The 23,978-nt window shown below is 34.5% G+C and overlaps 1 protein-coding gene across 1 annotated transcript in view; it reads left to right on the plus strand.

Annotated features, from left to right (window-relative positions):
- COL11A1 (collagen type XI alpha 1 chain) overlaps positions 1–19,784 on the plus strand; it is a 222,646-nt gene extending 202,862 nt beyond the window's left edge. The window contains exons 58-67 of the mRNA XM_019956964.2: positions 4,951–5,004; positions 5,986–6,093; positions 6,586–6,639; positions 6,743–6,778; positions 6,873–6,926; positions 8,969–9,218; positions 12,518–12,630; positions 15,137–15,205; positions 17,408–17,641; positions 19,328–19,784. Of these exons, the coding sequence (XP_019812523.1) occupies positions 4,951–5,004; positions 5,986–6,093; positions 6,586–6,639; positions 6,743–6,778; positions 6,873–6,926; positions 8,969–9,218; positions 12,518–12,630; positions 15,137–15,205; positions 17,408–17,641; positions 19,328–19,474 (1,119 nt within the window). The 3' untranslated portion in view covers positions 19,475–19,784. The remainder of the gene's footprint in view (positions 1–4,950; positions 5,005–5,985; positions 6,094–6,585; positions 6,640–6,742; positions 6,779–6,872; positions 6,927–8,968; positions 9,219–12,517; positions 12,631–15,136; positions 15,206–17,407; positions 17,642–19,327) is intronic.
- Positions 19,785–23,978: the final 4,194 nt, after the last annotated feature.

Below are 23,978 nucleotides of genomic sequence, written 5' to 3' on the forward strand. Positions count from 1 at the left end.
CATTCTATATGATCAGCTCTACTAGAGTTTATATATGGTATAATATTTACTTATTACTTCAAAATTAGATATTTCTCATGGCAAAATTTAAGCTTCTACATATGCATGAATTTTATATACAGTTAAATATTCAGAACCATCATATGGAACTGAAAGTAGATAAACAGTATGTGTGAAAGCTAAAAGAAAGCTAAAGACAATGATGAGATTGTATAAAGAAATTTATTTGAGAGTTTTTGAAGTTGAACTTTTTTGTTGTGTTGTTTTTGTTTTGTTTTTCAGAAAATAGAAAAAATCAAATGGTAATAAAATTGAGTGCTTTAGAGAACAGTAATTATTGCTATATTCTCCTCTCTGCTGTATAGTCAAACATGATTTAATAATTTTATGTTAATTTTTATTTTACTTTTTTAAGATATAATTAGGATCTATTTTAGTTTTAAATATTTATTTTGTTTCATAATCTTTTATTTTAAGAACTATTTGTTCCAGTGTAGCTGAAAAACTATTTAGTATTTTTACAAGTTTACCTTATCATACATTAATTCTTTTTTGTGCTGATAAGTAAAATATCTGATAACGTTATTTTTTAAGCCATAATTGCTGAATAAATGGTAGGATTACTGAATTATATTTTAAATTTTTAAATGCTACATTTAACTTATCTGTAAACAGGTTTGAGATGTGTAGTATTCCATAATGATTAAGCAGGTTTAAATCACAAAACATTTGCTTTTCACCAAATTAAAGGTTATTTTACAATACTACTTTCTAAATAAAGAGTAGGATCTGAATTTTCTCTAAATTTTAATGCACTAGAATTTTGAGATGCATAGTAAAGCAAATATTGTGTATAGCATGATACGGCAAGGGAAAATATTTGATTGTGTATTCTAGACACCTAAGAATGTATCATCCCTGTTTTCCTTTTCACTTTATCACTTATGAATTATGTATTTCATAAGGTTTTTCAATTTACAATATTCTAAAGAGGAAATAGAAAATATCTGTACCTGAAATAACATTTTTATATGCAGAGTTGATATTTTTGATGTGTTCCAGGTTCAGAGGATTTTTATAACTGCTATCACATCATAACTTGCCAATGTCTACTTCCAACTGATGAAAATAAGAAACTGACTTTGCTTGGCAAACGCCTCCTTAGATATAGTTTGAAATTTTATGATATTATTAGCTTAAAAGAATTAACATTCATTTCCTATAACTCTTTCATGAAAAGTATTTATAGAAATGATTTGAAAGCATTACAAACACAAATAACTTCTAGTATGTTTCCCATTACCCTGAGCATTTAGAATCTGTAGTGTTTCTTTTATTTTTGCCATTCTAGCTTTTACTATTAGATTGTCATGAGAAAGCTGATTGATAACCGTCCAGAGCATATCAAAAACAAATAACAATAATTCAATTTCCATATATTTCACTATATGTAGTGCTTTCATAGGCCTGTTTTTTCTTTCTCTATCACAGTTGTCTAACAGTTATTATTAGAATACATTTATTCTAATGTAGAATAAGTTTCCTCTAATGAGGAAACTTCCATTCCCCGACAGCTCAAGAATTAGGCCTTGGGCAGGGACAAGAAGAGTTGCTGAGCCTAAAGACTGAAGAATTTGGGGTGTGGGGGGGCCGGGAGTGGGGGTCAGAGAGGCAAATTCCTTCCCCTCCCCCACCCCTCCTGCTCGAATCCCCCCTTCCTGCCCCAGGCTGGCGCGGGGCACTTTGTACAAATCCTTGTAAATACCCCCACACCCTCCCTTCTGCAGAGATCTCTGGAGGAGCTGCCGCTCTCACCTCTGGTTTTTAAGTTATTACACCCCCCACCCTCCTCCTGTCGGCCCCCTCACCTGCAGTCTGATGCCCAATAAACTTAGGAGAGTCCCCCCTCAAAAAAAAAAAAAAAAAATAGAATACGTTTATAAATAAAGCTCTGAGATAAGAAAGAATGGACTCAGGAATACCCGAATAATGAGTGGTAGACCTGAGATGCTGAATGAAGCAGTGATTGGAATATCAGTGTTCATGAAGTGACATCCCTGTTAGTTCTCTCACTTACAGCAAGATTTCTGTGTTTATTGTCTACCAGAGAGAGCTTAAATGTAAAATAAGAAGAAAGATAGAAAAAATCTAGCCTCTTTAAATAGCTTTTGTATTTCAATTTAAGAATATATTTACTTTTTACTGACAGATGTCAATTTTAACCAATATTTTTAAATGGGTTCAGGCTACTGGATCAGGTATATGGTTCTTTCATGAAATTACATATTTCTTAGAACTATTTTTTTGTGCTTTTTTATGTCACTTTGTGCTAACATATAGAATGTTTGGCATCTATCCTGATGGTCACAGGACCTCAAGGAATTATTTCATTATTTTCATTACTCATTTATATTATTCCTTTAAAATTGTGCTATTAGACAACATTAATTTCCTAACCAATAATTTACCAGGCCTTTCTGATGAGATCAGAAAAAAGTTGATGCAAATATACTTACTTAATCTTAAAATTATTGAATTAGTAGGACTAAATAAGTAATGCTTTTAACATAAATGACATTCTTTATGCTGTTCTGATTTTCATATTGATTTAACAGATTTGGGACCTAATGCCACAGAATCCTTTTTCTCAAACTTTAATGAATAATAAACCTATGAAACAGATTGCTGGTTTCTAACTCCAGAATTTCAGATTCAGTTAGTCTAGACAAGCCTCTTCTCTAATACATTCACAAAGGGCTTCTCCGATGGCTCAGTGGTAAAGAATCTGTCTGCAGTGCAGGAGATGCAGGTTCAATCCCTGGGTTGGGAAGACAACCTGAGGGCATGGCAACCCATTTCGGTATTCCTACCGATTATTCGGATAATCCCATGGATGGAGAAGCCTTAGGCCATAGTTCCTGGCATCACAGAATCCTGAGCATGCACGCACACAAAATACCTTCATAAGTGGTGATAATGCTGCAGTCTGAGGATCACACCTTGAGATCATCCACTCTGATACAATATTAGCAAATGATATGAAAGTCCAGTGTTAGAATCTAGCCTTAGAATATTCCTGAAAGTGAATTTGACAATTATTTTAACAAAATAGCATGATTATTTATTACACAAAAGAGAATCTAAACTGAATTGATAACAAATCTGTATCTGAGGATTAATAACTTTTTCTTTATAAGAAGAGTTTTAGGGTTAAATTTACATTTAAAATTGCATGGAATTTCTATAAAGATAATTTTATCTATTGTCAATAGAATGACATAGGGAAATTGTTCACTTTTATATCAATACTAACAGAATTTCAGACTCATTCATGTAGTGCAGTGTGTTAGCTGCTCAGTCATGTCCAGCTCTTTGTGACCCCGTGGACTCTAGTCAGAGGGTCCACTGTCCATGGAATTCTTCAGGCCAGAATAGCTTGTCATTCCATTCTCCAGGTGATCTTACCAACCCAAGGATCGAACATGCGTCTCCTGTGTCTCCTGCATTGGGAACTGGGTTCTTTACCACTGCACCATTCTTTCTCTGATATTCAAGATTTCAGTTTGAGGAGAAGACTTGAGAAACTAAAGAATGGAGAGTGCTTATCTATGCAATTTCACAGTAGCCCCTTGAGACAGGAATTATATAATCCTTGGTTTACAGATGAGAGAACTTCAGTTCTCTTTGGTTAGCTAAACTGCAGATAAGAGCATCTGGCTTCCATCCAGTCTATCGGATTCTCAACCCATAGTTTTTATATTACATCACGTTATTTAGATCCATGGCCCTTAATACATTAAATTTGTAAAGATGATGGACTAAGACTTACTGTGCTCTTTCACACTGAAAATTCAAGTTGTCTAGAGAGTGAAAAAATACTTATGGTAGCCTTGCAAAAGATACTACAGTGAAGACTAATCATATAGCTTGATCAAAGTTAAAACAATTTGATTTGTAAGTGCTATGTTAAAATCTTTATGGAAATTATAATTCAAATAGTTCAATTCAGTCTATATAATTCAAACTCATAGAGAAAAAATTATATTTTGCCTTTGTTTCTTGATGCGGTATTTTTTGCAAGCAGTAGTGACTCAAGTGTGTAGTATTATCCTGGCCTTTTTTTCATCCACCACCTACTTGTAAACCATCTGCTTGCATAGTTCAACTTGCTGTAATTTCAGAACAAGAACCTTAGTTTGTGTTGAAGTACACTAGTTTTTTATATCTAAAAATTTGTTTAAAAGACATCATTATGAATATTTTTGTAAGTAGAAGCCAGGACTAAGAGTTAATTGCTAAAATAATTCCATACTTTTCATTACAATATAATTTAACTTGAATGGATAAATGGATTACCCTTGGATTATAAAAAAGATTAAATAATTAAAATATAGGTATAATATGAATAAAGTGAAAATTTTTTTTTTTTACATTTAGAGATTATTTAGATTAGAAATTCAATTTGGGAATTATAGCTAAAAATACTTTCTTGGGAGTTTGCTTAGCAAAATGGCTAACAATGGTCAGTTGACTGTCAAACATTTTATTAAAGGCTTTTCCTTTAAATTTTACTGGCAATATTATAACCTTTGAATTTGAGTTTAGCACTAAAACACTTCATTAAATGAATGTAAAATCTGGAAACTTCTTTTCTAAAATTAATTAAAAATGCTTCTTTTCTTTTAAATCATGTGCTATTTTTAACTTCATATTTATTTAAACAAACTTACCAATACTATGTTTTATTATTATGGTTATATATTAAACCATGGAGTTTTAGTGCACAAAATAATTTATAATCCTAAAAAGTAAATGCTTGTTATCAGTAGTTATCTTGAATCTTATCATATTATTAAAACCAGCTTTTCCTCTTTTTGTTTTCCTCGGATAATAATATGATTCTCTAATTTGCGCATACTCTATGTATGTTTGTTATTTCTCATTATTTAGGGACCTCCTGGCTTACCCGGTCTCAAAGGTGACCCTGGCTCCAAGGGTGAAAAGGTGAGAGTAAAATAATGTATTATTACACTGTTGCTATCCTAATTGCAGAGGCTACGATTATGCACATTAAAATCACTCAAAAGGAAATTTCAAGGAATTGCTTTGTCATTCTAACCAAGGAAAATGCTGTCAATCCTTAGCTTCCAAGAGGAATTCAGAAAAGAGAAAAGAATGATGAAAAATGTACCAGAACTCAGTGCTATATTAGTCAATGTTCCTTTGTAGGAACCATATGGAGAAAGCATATGGTTATACTAAAATAACTATTCAGAAAATAAACAGAATAACAAAGTGCCCATTTTTTCATGTTTTTAAACATGAAAATAAAAATTTTAAACTAGACTGTCCTTCAGATGGTAATTTTAAAGATATATGTGCTCTGTTGCATCAAATAAAGAAAATAAAACATTTTTAGAGTGACATTAATATTTTTGAATTATTTTTGTTTGTAAATATTTCTTGGGTACTGAAAAATCTCTGAAGAGTAGAACTCATTTTATTTTTTTTTAATTTTTTAAGCACCAAAAACATTGTCTTGGATTATAGCCAATTAGCAATGTTGTTCTAGTTTCAGGTGAACAGAAAGGACTTGGCCATACATATACATTATCCAGTGCTTATTAAACCAAAGAATTTTCTGTTGTTTATTTCACCAATATTAAATTTGGTCATTATTGGCCTTTTAGTTAAAGGAATTCGCTTTAAGTAAACACAGCACTGAAGGTGATGCTTTCAGAAAGCATTTTGTTCAATAATATATATTCCTAACCCTTAATGAAAGTCTCATATAATACAATCAGTAAAGGATCCTATTAGGTGAGGAGGAAAAGGTTCTTAATCCTATATTTTATTCAGAAAGGGTTAAATTTTTAATGTATTTTTTATTCTTATATTTCATGTATTTAACACAGTTATTTTATGACTATAACTTAATACATGGTTGCAATTTATACATCATTAAAATTTCTTTGCCTTTCAAAGGGACATCCTGGTTTAATTGGCCTAATTGGTCCTCCAGGAGAACAAGGTGAAAAGGGTGACAGAGGACTCCCTGGAACTCAAGGATCTCCAGGAGCAAAGGGAGATGGAGTGAGTAAAGATATCACTGATTTTCCTACTCCTTTCCAATCCTACAGTCAATACACCCACACTCCTGCACACATTCCTTTAAACATGACCAACAAAGTGATTTAGGGGGTCTAATCTTAAGTCAATGATGTTTTCAAAACAAAATTTATTCAACTTTAGAGTAAATAAATAAAAATTATGAATATTGGAAACCATAAAAATTATACTTTAGTAGTCAATTACACAAACGTTCATTGAATCCTCAACACATACAAATCATTCTCAATGCTGCAGGACCATAAAGATATATATAGAGAGACATATTGCAGCAAAATGGAAAAAAAATACAGATTATCTTGCTTGCAAAAGTTATTTCCTAGATTTAAAATGGAAAAATTTAAGCCATTCTTCTGTATTTCTGCACTGTCTAAATTTTGCAGTTTGTGTTGTTATGTAATGTATAAAAATGGAATCACTGAGAAAAACTCTAATTTGTATGAAACTTCTCTGTAGGGAATTCCAGGTCCTGCCGGTCCCATTGGTCCACCTGGTCCTCCGGGCTTACCAGTAAGTACAAGACAGAGAATTTTACCAGGTTAACTTATAAATAAATCAAAGAGACATAGATTCTCTAGATTTTTATGTCTGCTTTCGCTTTTGCTTTTTTTAGGGTCCTCAAGGTCCAAAGGGCACTAAAGGCTCTACGGTAAGTACCTTTCCCTTTAGCATTTAAATTTTTCAGTGATGCCTACTCAAATGTTTTGGTCTCCATTTATTTTGTTGCTTATTCTTTCTAATAGGGACCTGCTGGCCAGAAGGGTGACAGTGGTCTTCCAGGGCCTCCTGGGCCTCCAGTAAGTGCATAGTAACAAGAGTAATATTTTGGCAATTAGCATCTTGAGACAGCCAGTGATTTCTCTGAATTTATAAGAATGAAAAAACACATTCTGTCAAAGTACTGATTTTCTAGGAAATAGCAACTACCTTAAATAAGTACTTAGGTCTGCATGCCAACACATGTCTTTTAATTGGGCTTCCCTAGTAGCTCAGATAATAAAGTGTCTGCCTGCAAATTGGCTTCACTCTTTGAATACACAGATACTATAACTATATATTATAATATCTTGCTTTATTTTTCAAGAAAATCATATATTTTTATATCACATTTTCATGAAAGCAACTGCTTGTATGCCACAAAGATATATTAATACCTAACTAGGAATAAAAAGTTCAGATACTTGGCATTTTTTTTTCCTACTGCATATAATGATAATAATAGCTTCTGCTGCTGCTGCTAAGTCACTTCAGTCATGTCCAACTCTGTGCGACCCCATAGACAGCAGCCCCCCAGGCTCCACTGTCCCTGGGATTCTCCAGGCAAGAACACTGGAGTTGGTTGCCATTTCCCTCTCCAGTGCATGAAAGTGAAAAGTGAAAGAGAAGTCGCTCAGTCGTGTCCAACTCTTAGCGACCCCATGGACTGCAACCCACCAGGCTCCTCAGTCCATGGGATTTTCCAGGCAAGAGTACTGGAGTGGGGTGCCATTGCCTTAGACGGCAGCCCACCAGGCTTCCCGTCCCTGGAATTCTCCAGGCAAGAACACTGGAGTGGGTTGCCACTTCCTTCTCCAATGCATGAAAGTGAAAAGTGAAAGTGAAGTCACTTAGTCGTGTCTGACTCTTAGCGACCCCATGGACTGCAGCCTACCAGGCTCCTCTGTCCATGGGATTTTCTAGGCAAGAGGACTGGAGTGGGGTGCTATTGCCTTCTCCACCAGATAATAATAGCTGCTACTTATTAGATCTGACATTTACCAGGGTTCACACAACTACTGTGTTAGATCCATGTGACAAAATTTGAGACTTTCTTCTTGAACTTGTTTCTAAGCTATATGAGTACTAATTTGCTGCAATGACAGTAACAAAGAATCAAAAACTAGATGGTTCAAAGGATAGAAATGTTTTGTCTGACAAATTTAGAAGGCAGAAGTCCTAGACCAGAGTGTCAGAAACTTGTTTCTTTTTGAGGTGATGTGGCTGGGAAAGATCCTGTGGAGACTTCTCTCCTTTGGTTGTAGAAAGCTGTCTTCTTGTGTCTCTTCACATGGTCTTCTGACTATGCATGTCTCTGTGCCAGATTTTCCCATTTTAGAATGATACCAGTCATATCGGAATCAGAACTACCCTAATGCCCTCATGTTCACTTTAATAATTATATATACAGCCACCCCATTTCTAAATGAGATCTTCCTCTGAGTTATTGTGGCTTTGAAATTCTCCACATGGATTTTTATGGGATAGAATTCAGTCCATAAAAGTACAGATTAACTATTTGATGTAGTTCTACTCTTATAGATATGTAAATTCAAGTCTAATTGCACTTCTTTATTTATATATACAGCTATAAATGTTTGGAACCAGCTAATGTGTATTTTTAAATGTGATATAAATTGTTATCAAGTACCATAGACATCTCATTATATAATACAAGAACCTAAAAATGTTTTTTTAATCTTCAGAGACTAAAGTCTTGTTGCAGGGATAGGACATGGAAATGAGGACTAGTTAGTAAATAGAAAAGTAACAGATATAACATATCTCCACACAAATCTGTACTATGTTACTTGTATAGAAAAAGCCCAGAAGTCATCTGATTTTTGTGCCTACCTTGATACCTCCACTAGATTCTTTTTAAAGAATTCACAAAGTTTATATATAAAGATATATATGTATGATAAATATATATAAGCAATTAGAGAAAACTTTAAAAATAAGGAAAACATTAAAAGGCTAAATAAATTGTAATATCTTATGATATAACATAATCAGTAATAATTAATATTTGAAGAATATTTTACCCTAGGAAGCAGTTACATGCAGATCATCTCTTTTACAGGGTCCACCAGGTGAAGTCATACAGCCTTTACCAATCTTGTCACCCAAAAAAACAAGAAGACATGCTGAAAGCACGCAAGCAGATGCAGGTGATAATATTCTGGATTACAATGATGGAATGGAGGAAATATTTGGTTCCCTCAATTCCTTGAAACAAGACATCGAGCATATGAAGTTTCCAATGGGGACACAGACCAATCCAGCCCGAACTTGCAAAGATCTGCAACTCAGCCACCCTGACTTCCCAGATGGTATGTTAATAATACATGCCCAAGTGAATGTTTTGAGCTTCTAAGTTACTGAGATGCACTGTCAGCTCATTAATTCTAGTTAAATATTTAATATAGACTCTAAATAAAATGAGAGTGAATGATTAATTCCAATCCTGTAGACAAAAAAAAAAAAAAAGCCATTTACACTGTAATTCTAGATCTACTTTGGAAAATCTTTGTCTTGTTAAATAAGGTTTTATTAAATTATGACAAGATCAATTTTAGATGGTTATAGATAACAAGGGCTTTCCTGGTGACTCCCCCTGCCAGTGCGGGAGATGCAGGTTTGAAGCCTAGGTCGGGAAGATCCCCTGAAGAAGGAAATGACAACCTATTCCAGTATTCTTGCCTGGGAAATCTTACAGACAGAGGAGCCTAGCAGGCAACAGTCTTCTGGGGTTGCAGAAGAGTCAGACATGACTTAGCGACTAAAAAATAACAACAACAAGATAACACAAATGTATTTTGGTATGTAATTACTATCATAGAATGGGTATGATGTGTGCATACATATGTGCATATTACTACATATATATATACTATGTCCTAACTTATATAACACTCAGGCTTAAGTAGCATAACTGAATCATGTGACCTATCAGTTTAGCAATGATTTGGTGAAAAGAGTATTTAAGAGATAGGATAGTTTGAGGCAAAAATGTATTTCATTGATCCATGAATAACAAGAACAACTGTGAATTATTTGTTTGTAATAATATCAAGATAATTTCCTATACCTACCCACTCCAGTATTCTTGCCTTGGAGCTCCTCTGCACCAGGAACAGAGGAGCCTGGCTACAGGCTATAGTCCATGAGGTTACAAAAGAGTGAGATGATGACTGAGCAACTAAACAAAATTAGTTGACAAAACTCTTATATACCTGTTCTGAGAAGCTAACAGTCCCAGGTATTTTAAATGAATGACTCACATTATCCTAAACTAAACCAAAAATGGGCAGATCTGTATCTGATTTTAAATCTCCCACTTTAAGTGGAAATACTTTGTCACTCTATTTACTCTGTGTGACAACATTATTTTTCACTATTGATCATATAATGAATGTTGTAACTGAGATCTAAATAACTCAGCATAGACAGAAAAGTTTCATGCTATTCAAGAACAGACATTCCTTACTACAAAAATGTCTTAAAAGTCTCCTATCTTAAGCACAATTTGTTAAAAAGAGACACAGATAATTATTAAGGATTCTTTACAAACTGCTATCAAAAATCTTTACATTTATTTTTATTTGAAATATATATTGTTTAGTTTCATATTAATTTAGTGATTTATAAAAAGAATGACCCACATTTCTGATCTAGCTAAGGTAATCATACATATGTGACTGAATATCAAATGTAAAAAATAAGCATTTACTGACAACATAAAACAACACATGATTAACTAGAACTTGATGCTCAAGACACTTTTGTAAATTTGGGGGATAGAAAGCTCACTGTGGACTACAGTTTCTGGTGGTTTCTGTATATTAGCTAACTTTATTAATTATTTGTGTTAATTAATTACAATTAAATATTTATTTATTTACTTATTGGTGTCAGACACTGTTATTCATGCAGAAACTCACAGATAAACAGAAAGAACAATTCCTTTGGGCTATTATTGTCTAATGATGGCAACAGGTAAACCTTGAGTTTTATAATAGCATAGTATGACAGATACAGATTTCCCCTGCTATCTAAAATCAGAGAGTTCCTATGAAATCTCTTGCAAGCTGAAATGGTAAAAAGCCAAAAAAAGCATCTTAGTAATTTAAATATATGTCATTTGAAAGACTATCTAGTAACAATGTTAACTAAGAAGAGATAAAAATAATGCTTACCAGATAATTCAAAATTATATATTCTTAAAAACCCTAAGAAATATCAAAGATTAAGAGTGGTTATTCCAGTTGGTAAAATCTTTAAGATGATTTTTATTTTCTTGTGTAATTTTCTTCCAAGAATTTTAATTGGTTCCAGATGTGAAATTATTAATGGTGTAATCAGAAAAAGTATAATTTTTTTGTTAAAGAATTTATTTTAAAAAGCAAACTGATATTAAATTTTCAGGAGTTCCAATACTAAGCCAAGCAATTTGAGCTTTTACGTTGTTTAAAGTTCATAATCAGTGAATTGACATAATTCAAATCAGGATTTGAAATGAAATGGCAGCATGAAGAATGTTAGGAGAGAAGTAGTCATCACATATCTACCAAGTCTATCTCCCCAATTATTCTCAAATAACCCCATTGTCAATTACTTAAAGAATAACTTTTTGTTAGTCCCACTACTTAACATCATTACTCACCTAACACCAAATTAATGGTCATGGTCATTTACATGATAAAATTAGTTCTGTACCATTTAAATAATATAATTAATAGCAAACTGTATTTAAATATATAAAATAGACTTATTTGGAGCCCATTTAAAGAGGGAGTACATTTACTTAATGAAGTTTTTGTTATACAGTAATGCAAAAGAATGATCCTTGAAGCTAAGTAGATACTCTCACCTCCATCAATACAGATAAATAAATCAAGGAAAAATATAATGATCATTATAGTCAGGTTATTGCTGTTTTAGTTGCTAAGTCATGTTCAACTCTTTTGCAACCCCATGGCCTGTAGCCTGCCAGGCTTCTCAGTCCATGGGATTTCACTTAAGTAGTAAATAAAACATATAGGATTTAGGGTCAAGTATATCTCCACCCAATGTACTTGCAATTTATTATATGTAAATCAATAGGGTATTGATATTTGAGGAGGAGTCATTTAAGCTGAAACCCAAAAGTAATAGGCATGCTAAGAATAAAAAAAAGGATGTTCCAGGAAGATGGGGACATTCGCAAAGCTCCAGGCAGACAAAACAATAGGTCATTCTTTCTTCAAACATATACCCCAATGTGACCAAAAGCATAAAAGTGATCCATGTAGAAAAATAAATGATTATTCATTTTTCCTTATTTCTCCAATAAAATTGGCCCTATAATGTATTCAATTTTTTATATAAATGTATTTGTGCTTGTGCTGTGCTTAGTTTCTCAGTTGTGTCTGACTCTTTGCAACTCCATGGACTGTAGCCCACCAGCCTCCGCTGTCCATGGGGATTCTCCAGGCAAGAATACTGGAGTGGGTTGCCATGCCCTCCTCCAGGGGATGTTCCCAACTCAGGGATCGACCCCAGGTCTCCTGCATTGTGGGTAGATTCTTTATCAGCCACCAGCAAAGCCCAAAATGTATTTGCATATGACTTATTTTTTTTCTGCTTTCAGGTGAATATTGGATTGATCCCAACCAAGGTTGCTCAGGAGATTCCTTCAAAGTTTACTGTAATTTCACATCTGGTGGTGAGACTTGCATTTATCCAGACAAAAAATCGGAGGGAGTAAGTAACCAATCTGTTTTGATGGTGACTGTTGACAGTTTATGCCATGTTTTTGCAATATTGAAGTAAACAGGAAAATTATATTGTCATATTTTCATTTATCTGCTTTTCTTACAGGGGTAATTAGAGCATTTCATTTGCATAAACATGAATAAGGCACCAAAGTGAGACACGTAGTTAACAAATACTTTTTATTTTTTAGCCAGATGTACTCTTTATGCACCTGCTTGCTCTCTAAAATTCTATGACTTTCCATGACACAGCACAGCTGATTATCAGATTTTAGTATATGCATAGTGGTATTCTTTCCAATTACCATGTGATAGAACTCACAGCTGTATTTTACGCTCAAAATACACAAAATACACAAGAACGAATCTTTAACATAAGAGTATTCTCTGTACTTTCAGATAGTCTCTTCAAACATATTCCTTGATTTTCACCAAGCAGTATCAATATATGTGAGTTCTGTCTTTAAAGTGAAAGTGAAAGTGAAGTCGCTCAGTCATGTCTGACTCTTTGCGACCCCATAGACTGCAATGGCACCCCACTCCAGTACTTTTGCCTAGAAAATCCAGTGGGTGGAGGAGCGTGGTAGGCTGCAGTCCATGGGGTCGTGAAGAGTCGGACACGACTGAGCGACTTCACTTTCACTTTTCACTTTCATGCATTGGAGAAGGAAGTAGCAACCCACTCCAGTGTTCTTGCCTGGAGAATCCCAGGGACGGGGGAGCCTGGTGGGCTGCCGTCTATGTGGTCGCACAGAGTCGGACACAACTGAAGTGATTTAGCAGCAGCAGCAGACTGTAGCCTACCAGGCTCCTCCATCCATGGGATTTTCCAGGCAAGAGTACTGGAGTGGGTTGCCATCTCCTTCTCCAGAGGATCTTCCTGACCCAGGGATTGAACCCGGGTCTCCTGCGTTGTAGGCAGACGCTTTACCGTCTGAGCCACCAGGGAAGCTATAGGCAAATTATTAATATAAGATTTTTCACTAACATAGTTACCTTCTCCAAACATTTTATAGATGGGACATTTTGATTTTATCTGTATACTTTTAATAAATCATATTCTTGTTGGTAAGTGGAGTTGGCATGCAGAGGCACAGAATCTCCTTGAGATAAAACAAGCAACTTTTTAAAAATATTTTAATTTTATAGGAGTATAATTGATCTACAAGATTGTGTTTGTTCCAGGTATACAGCAAAGTGATTCAGTTATATATATTATATATATATACACATACATATACACATATATTCATTCTTTTTTAGATTCTTTTCTCATATAGGTTATCACAGAATATTGGGTAGATTTCCCTGTGCTATACAGTAGGTCCTTGTTGATTATCTGTTTTATGTATAGTAGTGTGTGTGTGTTCACCCCAAGCTCCTGATTTATCCCACTCCACTCCACGTTTCCCCCTTTGGTAACCACAGGTTTATAAGAAAATAAGTAGCTTTGTGACTACTCTCTTTAGGAGAGACATTTAGTTTGTAAGTGAATGATGGATAGTAGGAGCAGGAAACAAAGCAACTTCTGTTTCCCAACCACATTTTGCATGTGGGGAAGCATAATAAACTCCTCTAGTCCACAGAGAAATGTGGGAAAATGGAAATGCCTCCCCTTACAGGATTACTCAAATTCCCTCTAGTGAGGCCTTGCTGCTGCTGCTGCTGCTGCTGCTAAGTTGCTTCAGTTGTGTCCGACTCTGTGTGACCCCACAGACGGCAGCCCACCAGGCTCCCCAGTCCCTGGGATTCTCCAGGCAAGAACACTGGAGTGGGTTGCCATTTCCTTCTCCAATGCATGAAAGTGAAAAGTGAAAGTGAAGTCGCTCAGTCCTGTCTGACTCTTAGAGACCCCATGGACTGCCACCAGGCTCCTCCATCCACGGGATTTTCAAGGCAAGAGTACTGGAGTGGGATGCCATTGCCTTCTCCGAGTGATGCCTTAAATACCTCTATATCTTGCTGATCTTTGCAAAGCTAAATAATAACATTTATAAAAGTTTCTAATCATTTTCCCCAGCAGGGAATGACTAGGCTTGCTTCCTGCCAAGCTTAATCTTGACTTCTCCATAGCATCCAGTCCTCAGTTACTAACGGGATGCTTCAGGATGCCTCCCTTGGTTATGAACTACTAAAGGTTTCTATCTGCCTTGATGGCAGATTCCAACTGGCATTGTGGTTTCTTTTGCAAGGAGTTGCCTAAGAGTTCTGCCCACATCTCCTATAGCCAACACTTGGTATGCCTTTACCAGGTTATTTTCCACCTCCCTTATTTTGTAGCAATTAAAGAAAACAGGAAAAAAAATTGGCTCAAAATTCACTAAATGGGAATTCACAGATCTATCTGAAATTTTGCTCTTTATCCTGTTTTGTATTATCCAGGTAAACCATTTTAAAAACTCTTCAGCATCACAGTATTACTGAAAATAAATGATAAATATATAAACAATATTGTTTATAATTTTAACCTGCTTTCTAACTTTTCTTTGCAACAGGTAAGAATTTCATCATGGCCAAAGGAGAAACCAGGAAGCTGGTTTAGTGAATTTAAGAGAGGAAAACTGGTATGTTATTACCTTAGCATGCATGGTGTATCTTAAACATCATAACTCAAGTTCAAATTATATAATCTCTAGCCCCTTACTGTGAAAGTCTAAATCATACAAAGCAGGATTCCATGTACTCTCTAGTTTGCTTTATCTAAATCTCTTAGACCAATTTTGGGATTTTTAGAGAGAAGTCTAAAATTTTTACCAAAATAAATGGAAATCTATTAAATTTATTAAAATAATAAAATCAAATAAAGTATACATTTCACTAAGTACTTGAGATAGCATAAAAATGGACTATATTAGAAATATGAGTTATAGAGAATATAATATCTATTTAGGAAGGATCTCTGACTATTTCATTTCCTTTATACTTGAAATCTAATTTATTCTTTGTTTTCAATTGCAATAAGAATTTTTGGAATGTGAAATGTTTTTTCCAATAGTTACATCTGGAAATAAAGTGAGCTGACTGACTGACGTTTTATATGGATTACAGCACATGTTTACTTAGATATTTCCATAGAATTACCAGTTCGTGGTTAGTCATTTTCTAGAGATATTTTAACATTGCATGCCAAAACTAAATTTGCATTTAAAAGCTGTTTAAGATATATTTGTTTTTGAAATGTTAATTATAATGTATTCTAATGAAAGTTTCTCATTTATTCAGATAATTATTCAAATTTTCAATGTTCTTTAAAAAAAATTATGATTTTCCATTTATGACTATTTATACAATCGTTATCCTCTAAAAATCTACACATATTACTAATATTCTCCACATCATAAATCTCTAGTTCAGTTTTCAAGTTACATATTAAATATCCATGTTACAGTTTTATCTTTGTGTGAGATAAAAATACGTACACAAATAGAGCTCTCTGGGTGTAGTTTTATTTTTTGCTGTTTTGTTTTCCTTAGAGTGGATTTCCCAGTTTTTTTCTCTAACCTCTCAGGTATTCTCATCATCTGAACTGTTAATCAGAAAGAATTAAGTAAATCAATAATAAGGAGGAAAAGTGAAGCAAAAGTTGCTTGTGGACAGTTGTCCATGGAATTCTCCAGTCCAGAATACTGGAGTGGGTAGCATTTCCCTTCTCCAGCAGATCTTCCTGACCCAGGAATCAAACCAGGATCTCCTGCATTGCAGGCAGATTCTTTACCAACTGAGCTATCAGGGAAGCCCAATAAGAAGGAAAGTCACAGATAACTGCCTTTATATTGAATTAATCTATAACCTGGGCAAATTTCTTACTTAATTTTTAAAATATAAGTTTATATGTCTCAGCTAATCCCAGATAGTTTATTTATACCCAGTAAAACAAATTACAAGCTTGACAAGAGAGACAGTTTTTAATAATTTGAAATTAGGACTGTGTTCCTTCTCAAAACACAAATTAAGTATTTCCTGATAACAAATATTTACTTGCATGTTTCAGGCAATATACTTGGTGCTGATGATACAAAGATGAATATAATTACATCAACTAAGAACAGACAAACAGGAGGTCTGTGGTGAAAATTAGAAGACCAAAAACCTCTTGGAAGACTGTGGCCCCAAAATGAAAAATGCAGGAATGTGTCGAAAATTTTGAATCAAACAGATATACTAGGAAAATAGGGGAAAACAAACATAAAAATAGTCTGTCTTTGCATTTCACTGAGATTCCTTGATTTTCATTTTCACTGTTTTACCACTCTATTATTCAAAAGGGCTTCCTTGATAGCTCAGTTGGTAAAAAAAATCCACCTGCAATGCAGGAGACCCTGGTTCGATTCCTGGGTCAGGAAGATCCACTGGAGAAGGGACAGGCCACCCACTCCAGTTTTCTGGCCTGGAGAATTCCCTGGACTATATCAAAAAGTACAGGAGTATAATGAAATAATTCTTGGAAACAAATAAAACAATTACATTTTTTTGTGGTATTTACTGACTGACTAGGAAAATGAAGTGTAGAGGTAAAATGATTTTTTTTTTCCAAGATAAGTATTGTTGATAGTAGCTAAGGTGAAAACCCATCTTCATTTCATAAATTCCTATATCTGGGTGATATAGGACTTCTGACTCTCAGTGCATACCTTCTTTCATTAAGTAAGAAATAGGTCTGTTGATACATCCACATGCTTCTGGGATCTCAATTCACTGTTGACAGTGATTTTATTCTTTATAATAGAAAAGAGTCTTTATGTGTCTCTCTATTCTCTTATTTCCAGCTTTCATATTTAGATATCGAAGGCAATTCCATTAATATGGTGCAAATGACATTTCTGAAACTGCTGACTGCCTCTGCTCGGCAAAATTTCACCTATTACTGTCATCAGTCAGTGGCCTGGTATGATGTGTCATCAGGAAGCTATGACAAAGCACTTCGGTTCTTGGGATCAAATGATGAGGAGATGTCCTATGACAACAACCCTTACATCAAAGCCCTATTTGATGGCTGTGCGGTGAGTATAGTCCCTGTGGCCTTCTTTCACAGAGATGAGAGGCAATGTATAGCCATTCCACTTTAGCCCTAAGTCAGATTTCTCTCATGAAGGGGATGTCAATTGTCATTAAGCCTTGATGCTTAACACTGACATATTAAAGTGCTGCTGCTGCTACTGCTGCTGAGTTGCTTCAGTCGTGTCCGACTCTGTGTGACCCCAGAGACGGCAGCCCACCAGGCTCCCCCATCCCTGGGATTCTCTAGGCAAGAACGCTGGAGTGGGTTGCCATTTCCTTCTCCTGTGCATGAAAGTGAAAAGTCAAAGTGAAGTCACTCAGTCATGTCTGACTCTTAGTGACCCCATGGACTGCAGCCTACCAGGCTCCTCCATCCATGGGATTTTCCAGGCAAGAGTATTGGAGTGGGGTGCCATTGCCTTCTCCAATGCATGAAAGTGAAAAGTGAAAGTGAAGTCGCTCAGGTTGTCTACTTGAAAGTTACACAGTCATGTCCGACTCCTAGCAACCCCATGGACTGCAGTCTACCAGGCTCCTCCGTCCATGGGATTTTCCAGGGAAGAGTACTGGAGTGAAGCCAGTACTGAAGCCATTGCCTTCTCCGATATTAAAGTACAGTATATTAGAAACCACTAGTACTCACACACAAACACACACACACAGATACAGAAACTGAAACATACATATAGACACACTTTTAAAGCCATAGCAGAAGGTAATCTTGGGTCATATGTTATTTTTATGGAATTATTCCTGATATTTAAATACTATTACAGCTAGTTATTCGTGGAATGAAAAAGATCAAGAGCCTTATTTCATTTGCCTCCTTAATTCATGATTCTAAAATGACAGTTAAAGGAATCATCATTATACCATTCATACCATAGATAATTCTTATCTTGTATTTTGCTTATAGAGGTTTGCGGATTGGTATTATGTTACAAGAGCTTAAACAGATACAGTCATTTTGTTATTTTAATCCTCTGCAACTGTCTTTCTCACACATATGGTAATTTCATAACAGCAAATGACCAAGAGAGCATCCTTAAAAATTTGTTTTCCTAGCTGATTACTGAAAAGCCACAATTACAAATAAACAAAGTAAGTAGCTTACACATAGAACAAAGAAGAGAACATACTGTATACTGAAAGGAGCAAGTGATTTAGATTTCCCAATATAATGTACTGATAACTATTCATAAAATTTATACATAGCAACAGAAATACTTTGACTTGGGCTTCTTGTATTATAATTCCTACACTGTATTCAAATTTTTCTTAGAAAATTTGCTTATATGTGTGTGTATACATATATATATCTTAATTATTGTAACAATGGTAAGGATATATTATTTATGCAAAGATATGACCCAGTACCAATATCAGTTTTCTCATATTAAAATGTATATATCAATTCAGTAAGATTCTCTGCAGCTGTGCAATATATTAGAGTAACATTTTGAATATGTGCAGCTAAATACTAAATATGGTCAACATTCAGAATTTAAAACTACATATGACATCAGTGATAACAAGAAGAGTGAATTACTACAAAAATAATGGCAAATTTGTTTTCCATTCTCTTCTTTCTTACCTTCTTACCTCTACTCAGAGGCTTAAGAAAAAAATAATGTATGTTAGAAGTATGCAATGATTGTATAACTTTTTATTTCTTCTTAACTTTACAGTCCAGAAAAGGCTATGAAAAGACTGTGATTGAAATCAATACACCGAAAATTGATCAAGTACCTATCGTTGATGTAATGATCAATGACTTTGGTGATCAGAATCAGAAGTTTGGATTTGAAGTTGGTCCTGTTTGTTTTCTTGGCTAAGATTAGGACAAAGAACATATGAAATCAACAGAAAATATACCTTGGTACCACCAACCCATTTTATGCCACATGCAAGTTTTGAATAAGAATGGTATAGAAAATAACTTGCTACATATGTATGTACCAATTAGGAAATACTGATGCCCTTGTGGGCACAGAACCACATGACAAAACTTTGAAAATCATAAAAATATAAGATAGTGTGGCTGAGATGGAAACAGGCCTTATTCTTGAATCCCAATTTTCATCTCTCCTTTTCCTATTTGGATTTCTTTGGTGCTGTAGAAAAAAAAAAAAAAAGAGAGAAAAATATATATTCATAAAAGATATGGTGCTCATTCCCATCCATCAAGGATGTGCTAAAACAATGTGTTTAATAAATTGTAATTTTATGTACAGTTCTATACTGTTATCTACGTGTCCATTTCCAAAACTTGCACGTGTCTCTGAATTCCATCTGACTCTAATTTTATGACAATTGCAGAAATATGATGGCAATAAATATATGTATTATGAAAAAATAAAACTGTAATTTCTGGTGGCTCTAATTCCCTTCCTTTGATGAATAATAAAATGCCTTTGTATATATTGATGTTGAAGAGTTCAGTTATTTGATGTCGCCAACAAATTTCTCAGAGGGCAAAACCTGGAAGACTTTTGGAAGCACATACCGAGCAACTCTTCTCTTCTGACCGTAACTTTGCTGAATTTCAGCCAAAAACATCATGCATTTTGATGCTTTATTCAGTGCTATACCTCAACCGTTTTCTTTTCAGAATCCAGGATCTCACAGGATACTTGTATATATGGAAAACAAGCAAGTTTATATTTTTGGACAGGAAAACGTGTATGAGAAGCTATTTTAACAGATTGATGCCTACATCAAGCAATCAATCAATCACATGTACAATTTCTTTAACTACGTTATCTCATCTCATTGTTTTCAGTGTGCTTCAGCTATTCAGGTTAATATTAAAAGATGGAAACTAAGCAGTTATTTATGAACTTGTTAAATGTTATATTTTAATCAATCGACTTCTAGAATTTGATGCTAAGTTGCATATAGTCTTCAAATATTATTTTACTTGCACCTGTCCAACAAATATTATTTCTTTTCTTTCAAGATAATATCATACATTATTTGACCTACCTAATTGCTAATAACATAAGGGTGAACTGTTACTAATAGTGCTTGTACTAAAAGTCATACTTATTAAAAAAAATAAAAATATTTTTTCCACTAAGGCATTTTCTTTCAGGTAGCTTGAAATAGCAGTAAAATCTAAAAATAACAAATTGAACTTTGTATCTATTTTAAGTAATATATGTAAGACTTGAAAATAAATGTTTTATTATTTCTTATATGAAGTGTTAAGTTAATTGATACTAGATTTCACTGGAACATTTTCAACTGATAATTTATCACAAAAGAACATACTTGTAATATTGAAATTAAAACGTGAACATTGTCATTCAGAAGTTCTTTTATTTTTTAAATCAAGTTTGTAAATGTCCTTTGAAGAAGGGAGATATGAATGGTATAAATAAACTCAAGTCTTGTCTACCTGGATTGGTCATTCTCTTTCTTAAATAGGTTTTAAATTACTCTATTGCAGAAAAGGCTTTCAATTTGTTTCTTGACCATCCAGGTTAGAATAGTTTTACACTTCTGAAAAAGAATATTATCCTTCATAGATTAGTTGTTTAAAATTCTCCACATTTCTAAAATAAACTCTATAAACAAAATGATAGGATATGCTTAATTTTTAAAATATTTTTATAATTAAAAACTTTATGACGTTTCAAAGATTCATAATTTCAGCATTACAAGAATTTCCAGATATTTTAATTGAAATATAGACTTTAATATAGACTGTATAGGCTTCCCTGATAGTTAGTTCAGTTGGTAAAGAATCTGCCTGCAATGCAGGAGACCCCTGTTCAATTCCTGGGTCAGGAAGATCCCGTGAAGAGGGAATAGGCTACCCACTTCAGTATTCTTGGGCTTTCCTTGTGGCTCAGCTGGTAAATAATTCGCCTGCAATGCAGAGACCTGGGTCCGATCCCTGGGTGGGGAAGATCCCCTGGAGAAGGGAAAGGCTACCCACTCCAATATTCTGGCCTGGTGAATTCCAGGGACTGTATAGTCCACGTGGTCTCAAAGACTCAAACATGACTGAGCAACTTTCACGTCATAGACTCTAAATCATACATAAAATAATATTGTCTATCAAGAGGAATTCCATACATCAGACAATTTAATGAATGCATAGTAATGAGGGAATTTTTTCATATTGACCTGCATTGGGGAAGTTGCATCATTTGTCCATTTAAACAAAATGGCTTCAAACGTGGCACTTAACTGAATTAATGCATAAATAGCTAACCCACCTATCCTTTTCTATACCTTTCATCTATGCATATGGTCTTCTGCATGCTATCGAATTTTTTCTGTCTCCTTATTGATTTCATCTGAAAAGGAATCTCTCTGTAAGGGAAAATGGATACTATGCAACATTCTAGTCTTGACCAAGAACTTATGAATCGTTCATGTGTAAATTATGGAAAGTAATATTTACTTTGCAGGCATAGGTAAGTCCTGGGCCTGATACACATAAAGTTTGGTATAATTCTCTTTAAAAAGCTAATACAAAATTACAAATAAAAAATACAAAAGTTACTATTTAAAATGAGTAGAGGTATTACAACAAATTATTAATTTAAAAAATGGACCAATACCAAAAGTATCAGAACATCCAGGAAAATATTGATATTTTTATTAATTAAATCTCTAAAGTACTTCTGTAACAATTTTATCCATATGTTTGCTTGTTTATTTATTTATTTGGCTGCAACCTCTGAGTGCCTCTTCAAATGACAATCTTAAATTTCTTTTAGAAATAATGTTTCTCTAACAAGTTAGGTTTAAAGTGCTTTTTATTGTCAATAGCTTAGAGATGTTTCAGAGTCAAATTCTGTTATTGGTGAGTATTGCTTAATGTTAGATTATTTTAAATTCAAGAAAATCTCTTTTATAGTTCCTTCACACTATACTTCACACCATAAATGTGTGAGAGTTTTCCAGAGCGCAGCCTCTGATTCTGTACGTTTTCCTACCTTGTTGCTCCTCCATTATCAATAGATTCAGGTTCTGGGCACCATAATACACATGCATACAACGGTATAAATTCTGCCCTCGTAGCTTTTTCATTATCATAACAAGTGGGTGACAGGACTATTCCTGAAAGCCATATCTATACTGAGATTACTGGCATTTTAATTATACATAAATATTAGCTGCAAGCCACATAATTATATCCCACATAGGCATATTCCACAAATGCCAAGTAAATGAATCTCTAATCAAATTTCCTCCTTACAGCTTCCTTCCACACCGCCCAACACAAAAAAAAGAATATCAAGAAGTTGGCATGTAATCACAAAGTATTTAGCTGATCCTGGTTAAAGAATCTTTGGCAAATCTTAACTAATCATATGACCACATGGGCATATTTTTAGAATCTCGTTAAGGTCTTAGATGATGCCTGTGAAAGAGGATTATGAAGCTTAAGTTTTATTGGTTTCAAGTAAATAGTCCTCTGCAAGCTAGATAACAGCAAAGTAAATGAGTTAATTAAGGGCCTAGCACACTGATATACACTAAGAGCCAAATAAATAATGACTATTGCAAAGTAAATACAGGTTGTATCACAGAGGTCCAAATCAGGAAAGAGACTCACGTAAAATACAAGCCATGGGACTTCCCTGGTGGTCCAGGGGTTAACACTCCATGCCTGCAATGCAGGGGACCCACGTTTGAACCCTGCTCAGGGAATGGGGTCGCACAGAGTCAGACATGACTGAAGCGACTTAGCAGCAACAGCAGCAGCAGGGAACTAGATCCTATATGCCACAACTGAGAGTTTGCATGCCAAAAAAAAAAAAATCCTGCATGCCACAACTTAAAGTCCCACAAGCAGCAACAAAGACCCAGCACAGCCAAATAAATTAAAGAATAATAAAAAAGATGCTTCAAATCATCTTAAAAAAAAATAAAAGCCTTACAGAGATTCACAAAGCACACCAAAAAATGAAAGCAGTAGCATATACGATATCCAAGAATCCCAAATTCATCAGACAGAGCTTATCAAGGCCCATTTTACTAGGATGTTTTTGTTCTTGAGAAGGATAGGTTTGAAAGGTTTTAAGATCATTAAATTTTATATTTTGTATTTTGCTAGTCTCATATCTCTGTCATTGTCTTTAGTCTCACTCTTTGCTACCCCATGGATTGTAGCCTGCCAGGCTCCTCTGTCCATGGGATTTTCCAGGCAAGAATACTGGAGTGGGTTGCCATTTCCTTTGCCAAAGTGAAAGTTGCTCAGTTGTGTCCGAGTCTTTGTGACCCCATGGACTGGACAGTACAGTCCATGGAATTCTCTGGCCTGGAGCTCAGTATTCTAAGCTGTATTCTCAGTATTCTGATACAATATTCTCAGTATCC

The sequence above is a fragment of the Bos indicus genome, chromosome 3 (genome assembly GCF_029378745.1).
Source record: "Bos indicus isolate NIAB-ARS_2022 breed Sahiwal x Tharparkar chromosome 3, NIAB-ARS_B.indTharparkar_mat_pri_1.0, whole genome shotgun sequence".
In the NCBI taxonomy this organism is placed as follows: domain Eukaryota; kingdom Metazoa; phylum Chordata; class Mammalia; order Artiodactyla; family Bovidae; genus Bos; species Bos indicus.